This window comes from Coregonus clupeaformis, chromosome 11 (assembly GCF_020615455.1).
Source record: "Coregonus clupeaformis isolate EN_2021a chromosome 11, ASM2061545v1, whole genome shotgun sequence".
Classification (NCBI taxonomy): Eukaryota; Metazoa; Chordata; class Actinopteri; order Salmoniformes; family Salmonidae; genus Coregonus; species Coregonus clupeaformis.
In genome coordinates this window covers 35,014,643-35,024,955 of record NC_059202.1, presented here as the reverse complement: position 1 = coordinate 35,024,955, position 10,313 = coordinate 35,014,643, and the positions used below count along the sequence as shown (strand labels likewise).

At 41.4% G+C, this 10,313-nt stretch overlaps 1 protein-coding gene across 1 annotated transcript; it reads right to left on the bottom strand.

Annotated features, from left to right (window-relative positions):
• Nucleotides 1–2,495: 2,495 nt before the first annotated feature.
• LOC121576844 (angiopoietin-related protein 4-like) lies at nt 2,496–6,016 on the bottom strand. Its single transcript, XM_041890378.2, has 7 exons — nt 5,473–6,016; nt 4,599–4,709; nt 4,429–4,519; nt 3,941–4,054; nt 3,649–3,744; nt 3,262–3,540; nt 2,496–3,141 (listed from the first exon to the last, which is right to left on the bottom strand). The coding sequence occupies exons 1-7, from the start codon at nt 5,953–5,955 to the stop codon at nt 2,951–2,953; spliced, it is 1,365 nt and encodes a 454-aa protein (XP_041746312.1). The 5' UTR covers nt 5,956–6,016; the 3' UTR covers nt 2,496–2,950.
• Nucleotides 6,017–10,313: the final 4,297 nt, after the last annotated feature.

Below are 10,313 nucleotides of genomic sequence, written 5' to 3'. Positions count from 1 at the left end.
TTGTCACCTGTCAGTTTTTAACTGGACAATGACTGCAAAGAAGGAAAAGAGTAAAAAATATAGAATGAACACTGAGCATTTTGAGAAAAAGAGCTCATTAGCATCTTGGAGTGATTCTCTGTTTTTATCTGGGATTTTTGTGCCACACCCTGTTAGCAAGGGGGACCAGTATGAGTATGAAAATGTATGGACTCAATACTGTAAGTCGCTCTGGATAAGAGTGACTGCAAATGACATAAATGTAAATGTTTTGTTTGTTAATACTTTGGACTGTGCTGTTAGTCATGGTGGATTACACGGTGTTGTGTGGTGAGCCAAATGGCGTGGCCGCTGCGGACGGAAACCACACACTATTACCTGCAACTGGTATTTTAAGTGTGTATTAAAATAAAAAAGTGTTTTTAGGAATTCTTCTTTTATAACGAGTGTCAAATGTAGCAAGTTCTTAAAAGACTACTATCTCCTCCTCGGCCATTTCACTCTAGTGATCAATAGTATTTGCTGAGCTTGTCGCCTTAGATGACGCAGGCTTCTTTTAGCTTTTGAAACCTTTCACTGACTTTCATCTCAATCGCAATGTTAAATTTATTAATAGGGTCACATGCATTCAGTATTCAGACCCCTTCCCGTTTTCCACAGTATGTTACATTACAGCCTTATTCTAAAATGGATTTAAAAAATGTTTTCCCTCATCAATCTACACACAATACCCCATCATGACAAAGCGAAAACAGGGTTTTAGAAATGTTTGCAAATGTATTCAAAATAAAAAAACTGAAAATACCTTATTTACAATAGTATTCAGACCCTTTGCTATGAGACTCGAAATTGAGCTCAGGTGCATCCTGTTTCCATTGACCATCCTTGAGATGTTTCTACAACTTGATTGGAGTCCACTTGTGGTAAATTCAATTGATTGGACATGATTTGGAAAGGCACACACCTGTCTATATAAGGTCCCACAGTTGACAGTGCATGTCAGCAAAAACCAAGCCATGAGGTCGAAGGAATTGTCCGTAGAGCTCCGAGACTGGATTGTGGCAAGGCACAGATCTGGGGAAGGGTACCAAAACATTTCTGCAGTATTGAAGGTCCCCAATAACACAGTGGCCTCTATCATTCTTACATGGAAGAAGTTTGGAACCACCAAGACTCTTCCTAGAGCTGGCTGCCCGGCCAAACTGAGCAATCGGGGGAGAAGGTCCTTGGTTTGGGAGGTGACCAAGAACCCGATGGTAACTGACAGAGCTCCAGAGTTCCTGTGTGGAGATGGGAGAACATTACAGAAGGACAACTGTCTCTGCAGCACTCCACCAATCAGGCCTTTATGGTAGAGTGGCCAGATGGTAGCTCTCCTCAGGAAAAGGCACATGACAGCCCGCTTGGAGTTTCCAAAAGGCACCTGAAGGACTCTGACCATGAGAAACAAGATTCTCTGGTCTGATGAAACCAAGATTGAACTCTTTGGCCAGAATGCGAAGCGTCACGTCTGGTGGAAACCTGGCACCATCCCTATGGTGAAGCATGGTAGTGGCAGCATCATGCTGTGGGGATTGATGAGAGAGAGTTTTTTTTTTATATACACTTTAGAATAAGGCTGTAATGGGGCCTCCCGAGTGGTCTAAGGCACTGCATCACTACAGCCTGGGGTTCAATCCCAACACAGTATAAAAATGTATGCACTCACTAACTGTAAGTCGCTCTGGACAAGAGCGTCTGCTAAATGACTAAATGAAAAAAAACAGGCCATGACCGGGAGTCCAATAGGGCGGCCCACAATTTTCCCAGTGTCGTCCGGGTTAGGGGAGGGTTTTACTTGGCTCATCGCGCTCTAGCGACTCCTTGTAGCGGGCCGGGCGCATGCAAGCTGACTTCGGTTGTCAGTTGAATGGTGTTTCCTCCGACACATTGGTGAGGCTGGCTTCTGGGTTAAGCGAGCGGGTGTTAAGAAGCGCGGCTTGGTGGGTCATGTTTCGGGGGACGCATGCCTCAACCTTTGCCTCTCCGGAGCCCGTTGGGGAGTTGCAGAGATGTGACAAGATCGCAATTGGATATCATGAAATTGGGGAGAGAAATGGGGTAAAATAAAATAAGGCAGTGACGTAACAAAATGTGAAAAAAAGTCAAGGGGTCTGAATACTTTCCGAATGCACTGTAACTCACTGTTATCGGTCATATGCTACAAAAACAACCCCTGGCAATCTTGCACCTTTATTGTAAGGTTGTCTAATTTATGTTCTATGCATTCAGTGTTCTGTTTCTATTGGGCGTTGGCCATTTATGCAAATGAGACAGGATAACCCTTAATTTATAAGTTGGGTAAAACTAAGCTTTCTTGTGGTTGTATCTGTAATTTTAAGTGACACAGTTGTAGCAGTTATTTCCCTAGGGGAGCGGTATATTTTATGATGCTGTATGTCCTCTTCAGTACAACCTCAGAGTACAACTATGAACCTGCAGGATCCAGACAAAATAAGTCAATCAACCATTGCAAATATAACCAGCACTTTTACATTTCTTTAATAAGATATTTCGTTTGAAGTAGTTACATTCAAAGCATTTTGAAAATGGATAAATGTACAATATATTACTATTGAAAGTATAGAAATGACTATGACGTATCTCACATTTATTCCACAGACAAATGATAACAAATCAAATAAAAAACAGTTGGACCCTTTCAAAGGGTGTAAGTGCTACAATGCATCAGGCAATGTGACTGAACTAATGTCCACTGAGACAGTGAAATATGACATTGATCCTAAGTGAAAGGGATGTTCTTGCAAGATTGCTACACAAAAGGCAAATGTTATTATGAATAACAAAATTCATGGTAATCTGCTAACATTTTATTGACTTTGGCAAATCCAGTTCTTAACCTCACAAGCTCAGTATTGTTTGTACAATATTGTACACCATTTTTTTTGTGTACTATTTTTATTCTGAAGGTCTAATAATAACCTTGATCCACCGATGACTTGACTGTAGCTGGGGCAATTTTCAATACAGTGGTCCTCAGGGCATGGTTGGTCTTCCAAAATATCAGTTGCTTCCTTGGCTGTCGTCTTTGACGTATGTTGGGTTTTCTAGGGTACTTGCCATTCAGGTTGGATTGACCGCAGTTGCTGAACCACCAGCCACCTATGAGGAAACAAGACACTTGTTAGAGAACATACTATTAGATGAGAAGTTTCAAGAAGTTCAGTGAGGTTCAAGAAATATGCAATTTCAGAGTAAAATGTTCAAGAAACACTAAAATACCAGAGAGTTGCTTGGCACAGTTGACATCGGCATTCAGATCGTTGTCTCTGTCGATAGTGGAGAAGGACAGTCCGGAGGGCCCGGTGGTTAAGCCATTTTCCAGGCTATCGCATATAGTCTTGGGGAGGTAGAGGGCGTAGTTACTCTCTTCTCCACCCAATCGGAATGTGTACTGCACAGACTGAGCCTCTCCCCTCCAATCAGACAGCTCCACCAGCAGTGTGAGCTCTTCCTGTTTGGTCAGAGTGTGGATGTTGTCCAGTCCCAGCCAAAACTCACCTAAAAGAGAATTAGAATCCAGATTATTCACATGAACGTGAACATTATTTAAATATTGGCTGTATTGAAAGGGTTTCCATATACATTTGCTCTAATAAAAGAACATACCTTTCAGGCTGCCAAAGCCTTTTTGATAGGCCTCCCATAATTGATTGAAATTCTGGGATCCATCTTGCCGTCTCTGGATGACCGTCCATCCACCTTCTGTAAAAGAAAAGACGGAGAGAGAGGGAATTAGCCAAGGAATGTTCCAATCGTTCCACAGCCAATGGTGTTTTCCCTGTGCAAAGCAACTGTTCTTGGAGAAGCCTGTATCTGTCGGGGCAAATTCCAGCCGATGGCGATTTTAGAAGTTTAGAGCAACCAAGAACAAAACGATTTGAGTTTTTCTTTCACTCACCAGCAGTCATTTCACAGAAGACGTCAAAGGGCTGAGAGTTGCGAGGCTGGATGGCGTACACTCCATTATTTCTCTCCCCTTTCAGGAACAACTCATGGCAGTCCGTGGCCAACTCTGAAACAACAAAACCGATACACGTTGATCAGTAACCATTTCATATTCATTTAACGTATTCAGTGGCAACTTGTATAATGATCTAGGGCAATGCCAGCTGCTTATCAATGACTACATAGGAAGGGCTGAAGGAGAAATGTCTAGTATTTTTCTTAGGCTTTTGTAGCGTTCTCCTCCCTCAACAGCTGTAACAGTTCAGGATGGTGTAGAAAAAGAACTCGGAGGGATATGGTCTGGCTTTTGAAAAACTGGAGTAAAGGTTGTGTGTTGTTGAAGAGTAGGTCGTGTAAATGGGAGTGAATTGGAAATTCAACAAAATTGACTAGTGGGAGTGGATTCAATGTCCATATTCTATTAAGATGTATTAGGCTTACCAGTTAGAGAAGCGACTTCTTCAGTGTAATCCTTCAGTGCTATTTCCTGATGTTTCCGCCTGACAACGGACTTCACTCTCCTCTGTTTAACCTGAGGGAAAAGACAAACATGTCCCATCAGATATTGTACACACACATACACGCAATAGGGGGTATTGTACAGTACATACCTTGCCCTGGAGTGCCTGTAGGTGCATGTTCTGTTTCTCCAGTTCGTCCTGCTGTTGCCTTATTCTGTCCACCAGGTCATCTATCCATTTATTCTGTGCCTCCAGTAACCGCTGAGGAAAGAAGTGACACAAATGAGATCTGTTTTCTGTTTTTCGTTGTGTTCACAATCTCTTCTTAACTTCCGAAGATATTGATAATGTGGGACATGGATGTACTTTCCATAATTGCAGTATATTGAAGCTTGCCCCTTTACTTGAATACAGGACTTGACTCGTATAACTTCACTGTCCATCATCACAAGATCAAACTGTCAACGTGAGTCAGACCTGGGTACAAATACTATTTTCAATTTCAAAGGGTATTTCAATTACAAAGACATTTGGAAGTAAGTATTTTGATATTTTTTTTATTTAAAGTAATTAATTGGAATGTATTTGTAATTGGAATGTATTTGGAAATGCACTTTGAAAATACTAAAATACACTCATGCATTTGAACCAGGTCTGTTTGGTACTGTATTTGAAATGATGCATTTGGAATTACGTTTTTGAAAATATGTTCAAATAGTAGGCAATTTATAGGAAAGTATTTGAAATTACTTTAAAATACTTCCATTGAAGTAATTGATTCGGGCCACATTCTTTGAAAATACTAAAATACACAAACAAGTATTTAAATAACATGTATTAGAACCCTCTGATGTGAGTCAGCAGCTAACATTATTTTGGACCTCTGACTTTCGTTTTATTCAATTCATTTATTTATCATGTTATTAATCATATTTAATTAAGGAATGGAAGAAATACTCCCCGATTAAATATTTTAGATATCACCCACAGTGTATTGTGAAAAAGTGGCAGATTGTTCACTTACCTGGATGAAGTTGGCATCATCACTGCGGTTGTTACTGCTGTTGTTCAGCTTCAGCCCCCGTCCTTGCTGCATTCCATCCACCCTCTCTTCTAGCCTGTCCATTCTCTGGCGCTCTGCCCTCAGCTCCTCTGCACTCGCATGTACCTCAGCAGACATGTTCACCACCTGGCTCTCTCTCTCCACCATCTCCTGGGCTCTGGTCTTCAATGCCTCCTCACCCTCCTGCAGGCTCTTGTTCTGCCTGCTCAAGTCAGCCACTGTGCCATTGAAGGCTTTCAGCTTGGTGGAGATGTCTCTCATCTGGCGCTTGGTTTTCTCCACGTGTTCTTTGAGGCCCTGGCCCAGCTGGAGAAGCCCGTGGGCCACCACGTTCATGTCATCCCAGGAGGCGTACTGAGCCCCTTCTCTCCCAAATGAGAAACTGGACCCCATATGGACCAAGACGGACGCTAACAGCAGTAGGAATGCCAGTGTTGGCTTCATCTTTGTTTTGACTAGTGTCTTTGGTCTAAGCACCAATACTAATCTTGGTTCAGCTCAGCTGGTGAAGTCTTGTTCTTTCTTCTGCTGCATAGCCTCAGAGGTTTATATATCCTGTTGGTCCCATGCTGCTGATACTAGGCAGTTCTGATTGGCTGCTCCTTGGGTAGTAGGGGTGTGGCAAGTAAAGTCTAACTCTCTCCATTGTCACTCTAGTCACATTCTTTTAGGGGACTTGGACCTTGAATAGCAATGAGCTGTCTGTGCAACTTTGATACTGACAACATAGATGTATCAATCAGAAACTTTAAAAAATATATATATATATATATAAAATATACCCTCCTAGTACATTATTGAAAGGACCAGTATGCATTCTGTGAAGTTAAAAAAATAAAGTAAGTAGCTTTGGCTTTTGTGATCCGGAACGGCTCAAAGGAGCAGGAGCCTATCTCCTGTTTCAGTAGCCTGAGGCAGCTTGATATACAAGTACACCCGCTGGATAGGATGCTACTCTATCACAGGACCTTACCCTCAATCTATGTCAATGCTGATGCTAAACAGAGAATCATCGGGTCCCATTTTCCCAACCTTCCAATCTCGGGGCCATTGGTGTTATGAATATTCAACCATTTTTTATTGCTGAAAGGATTTGGGGAAAGAAGCAAAGATATATATATATATTGATTTTAATTTAAAGGAAGTTAGTTTTCACCTCAGTAATTCTCTCACCTCTAAAGGAAGTTACTGTTAAACTAAATTATGTTGTTTAGCAGTGTTGCACAACTTAGATATAGCCTATCCTACTAGATACAGTGCATTCAGAAAGTTTTCAGACCCCTTCCCTTTTTCCACATTTTGTTACGTTACAGCCTTATTCTAAAATTGATGAGGGAAAAAATTATTTAATCAATCTACACACAATACCCCATAATGACAAAGTAAAAACAGGTGTTTAGAAATGTTGGCAAATGTATTAATTAAATGTATTTATTTAAAAAACAGATACCTTATTTACATAAGTATTCAGACCCTTGCTATGAGACTCAAAATTGAGCTCAGGTGCATCCTGTTTCCATTGACCATCCTTGAGATGTTTCTACAACTTGATTGGAGTCCACCTGTGGTAAATTCAATTGATTGGACATGATTTGGAAAGGCACACACCTGTCTATATAAGGTCCCACAGTTGACAGTGCATGTCAGAGCAAAAACCAAGCCATGAGGTCGAAGGAATTGTTCGTAGAGCTCCGAGACAGGTTTGTGTTGAGGCACAGATCTGGGGAAGGGTACCAAAAACGTTCTGCAGCATTGAAGGTCCAAGAACAAAGGCCTCCATCATTCTTAGATGGAAGAAGTTTGGAACCACCAAGACTCTTCCTAGAGCTGGTCGCCCGGCCAAACTGAGCAATCTGGGGAGAAGGGCCTTGTTCAGGGAGGTGACCAAGAACCCAAAGGTCACCCTGAAAGAGCTCCAGAGTTCCTCTGTGGAGATGGGAGAACCTTCCAGAAGGACAACCATCTCTGCAGCACTCCACCAATCAGGCCTTTATGGTAGTGGCCAGAAGAAAGCCACTCCTCAGTAAAAGGCACATGACAGCCAGCTTGGAGTTTGCCAAAAGGCACCAAAAGGACTCTCAGACCAGGAGAAACAAGGTTCTCTGGTCTGATGAAACCAATATTGAACTCTCTGGCCTGAATGCCAAGCGTCACATCTGGTGGAAACCTGGCACCATCTCTATGGTGAATCATGGTGGTGGCAGCATAATGCTGCGGGGATGTTTTTCAGTGGCAGGGACAGATCGAGGGAAAGCTGAACAGAGCAAAGTACAGAGATATCCTTGACGAAAACCTGCTCAGGATCTGGGGCAGAGGTTCACCTTCCAAAAAAACAACGACCCTAAACACACAGCCAAGTCAACGCAGGACTGGCTTCGGAAAAAGTCTCTGAATGTCCTTGAGTGGCCCAGCCAGAGCCCAGACTTGAACCTGATCTAACATCTCTGGAGAGACCTGAAAAGAGCTGTGCAGCAATGCTCTCCATCCAACCTGACAGAGCTTGAGAGGATCTGCCAAGCTTGTAGTGTCATACCCAAGAAGACTTGTGGCAGTAATCACTGCCAAAAGTGCTTCAACAAAGTACTGAGTAAAGGTTCTGAATACTTATGTAAATGTTAAACTTTTTTATTCATTTTTTGTATACATTTGTGTGCAGTGCATTCGGAAAGTATTCAGACCCCTTGACTTTTTCCATATTTTGTTACGATACAGCCTTATTCTAAAATATATATATATATATTTTTAAACATTCCCCTCATCAATCTACACACAATACCCCATAATGACAAAGTAAAAACAGGTTTTTAGAAATGTTCGCAAATGTATTAAAAATAAACGGAAATATCCCATTTACTCAGTACTTTGTTGAAAAACCTTTGGCAACGATTACAGCCTCACGTCTTCTTGGGTATGACGCTACAAGCTTGGCACACCTCTATTTGGGGAGTTTCTTCCATTCTTCTCTGTAGATCCTCTCAAGCTCTGAAAATGTGTTTTCGCTTTGACATTATGAGGAATTGTGTGTAGATTGCTGAGTAAAAATAATAATTTAATCCATTTTAGAATAAGGCTGTAATGTAACAAAATGTGGAAAAGGGAAGTGGTCTGAATACTTTCCGAATGCACTATGTGTACATACAGTACCAGTCAAAAGTTTGGACACACCTATTCATTCAAGGGTTTTTCTTTATTTTTTACTATTTTCTACATTGTAGAATAATAGTGAAGACATCAAAACTATGAAAAACACACAATGTAGTAACCAAAAAAGTGTTAAACAAATCAAAATATATTTGAGATTTGAGATTCTTCAAATAGCCATCCTTTGCCTTGATGACAGCTTTGCACATTCTTGGCATTCTCTCAACCAGCTTCACCTGGAATGCTTTTCCAACAGTCTTGGAATAATATGCAGTTCCCACATATGCTGAGCACTTGTTGGCTGCTTTTCCTTCACTCTGCCGTCCAACTCGTCCCAAACCATCTCAATTTGGTTGAGGTCGGGGGATTGTGGAGGCCAGGTCATCTGATGCAGCACTCCATCACTCTCCTTCTTGGTAAAATAGCCCTTACACAGCCTGGAGGTGTGTTGGGTCATTGTCCTGTTGAAAAACAAATGATAGTCCCACTAAATCCAAACCAGACGGGATAGCGTATCGCTGCAGAATGCTGTGGTAGCCATGCTGGTTAAGTGTGCCTTGAATTCTAAATAAATCACAGACAGTGTCACCAGCAAAGCACCCCCACACCATAACACCTCCTCCTCCATGCTTTACGGTGGGAACTACACATGCAGAGATCATCCATTCACCCACACCGCGTCTCACAAAGACATGGCGGTTGGTACAAAAAATCTCAAATCTGGACTCCAGATCAAAGGACAAATTTCCACCGGTCTAATGTCCATTGCTCGTGTTTCTTGGCCCAAGCAGGTCTCTTCTTCTTATTGGTGTCCTTTAGTAGTGGTTTCTTTGCAGCAATTCGACCATGAAGGCCTGATTCACGTAGTCTCCTCTGATCAGTTGATGTTGATGTTGATGTGTCTGTGACTTGAACTCTGAAGCATTTATTTGGGCTGCAATTTCTGAGGCTGGTAACTCAAATGAACTTATCCTCTGCAGCAGAGGTAACTCTGGGTCTTCCATTCCTGTGGCGGTCCTCATGAGAGCCAGTTTCATCATAGCGCTTGATGGTTTTTGCGACTGCACTTGAAGAAACTTTAAAAGTTCTTGAAATGTTCCGTATTTACTGACCTTCATGTTTTAAAGTAATGATGGATTGTCGTTTCTCTTTGCTTATTTGATCTGTTCTTGCCGTAATATGGACTTGGTCTTTTACCAAATAGGGCTATCTTCTGTACAACCCCATACCTTGTCACAACACAACTGATTGACTCAAACTCATTAAGAAGGAAAGAAATTCCACAAATTAACTTTTAACAAAGCACACCTGTTAATTGAAATACATTCCAGGTGACTACCTCATGAAGGTGGTTGAGAGAATACCAAGAGTGTGCAAAGCTGTCATCAAGGCAAAGGGTGGCTATTTGAAGAATCTCAAATATAAAATATATTTTGATTTGTTTAACACTTTTTTAGTTGCTACATGATTCCATATGTGTTATTTCATAGTTTTGATGTCTTCACTATTATTCTACAATGTAAAAATAAAGAAAAACCCTTGAATGAGTTTTTATGCACACCAGAAGACAATTGTTGACTTTGTGATGTAACAGTTGTAATTAGATGGACCTACGCTTTTCCTGACCCGTTAAAAACAAGTTTGAATAATTTATGATTATG

Excerpts from the sequence above, each read along its gene's own strand:
- LOC121576844 (XM_041890378.2), bottom strand. The coding sequence starts at position 5,955 with ATGAAGCCAACACTGGCATTCCTACTGCTGTTAGCGTCCGTCTTGGTC. Across the intron at positions 3,541-3,648 it reads AGGCTTTGGCAGCCTGAAAG|GTGAGTTTTGGCTGGGACTG; the intron begins GTATGTTCTTTT and ends ATTCTCTTTTAG. Across the intron at positions 3,142-3,261 it reads CTGTGCCAAGCAACTCTCTG|GTGGCTGGTGGTTCAGCAAC; the intron begins GTATTTTAGTGT and ends GTTTCCTCATAG.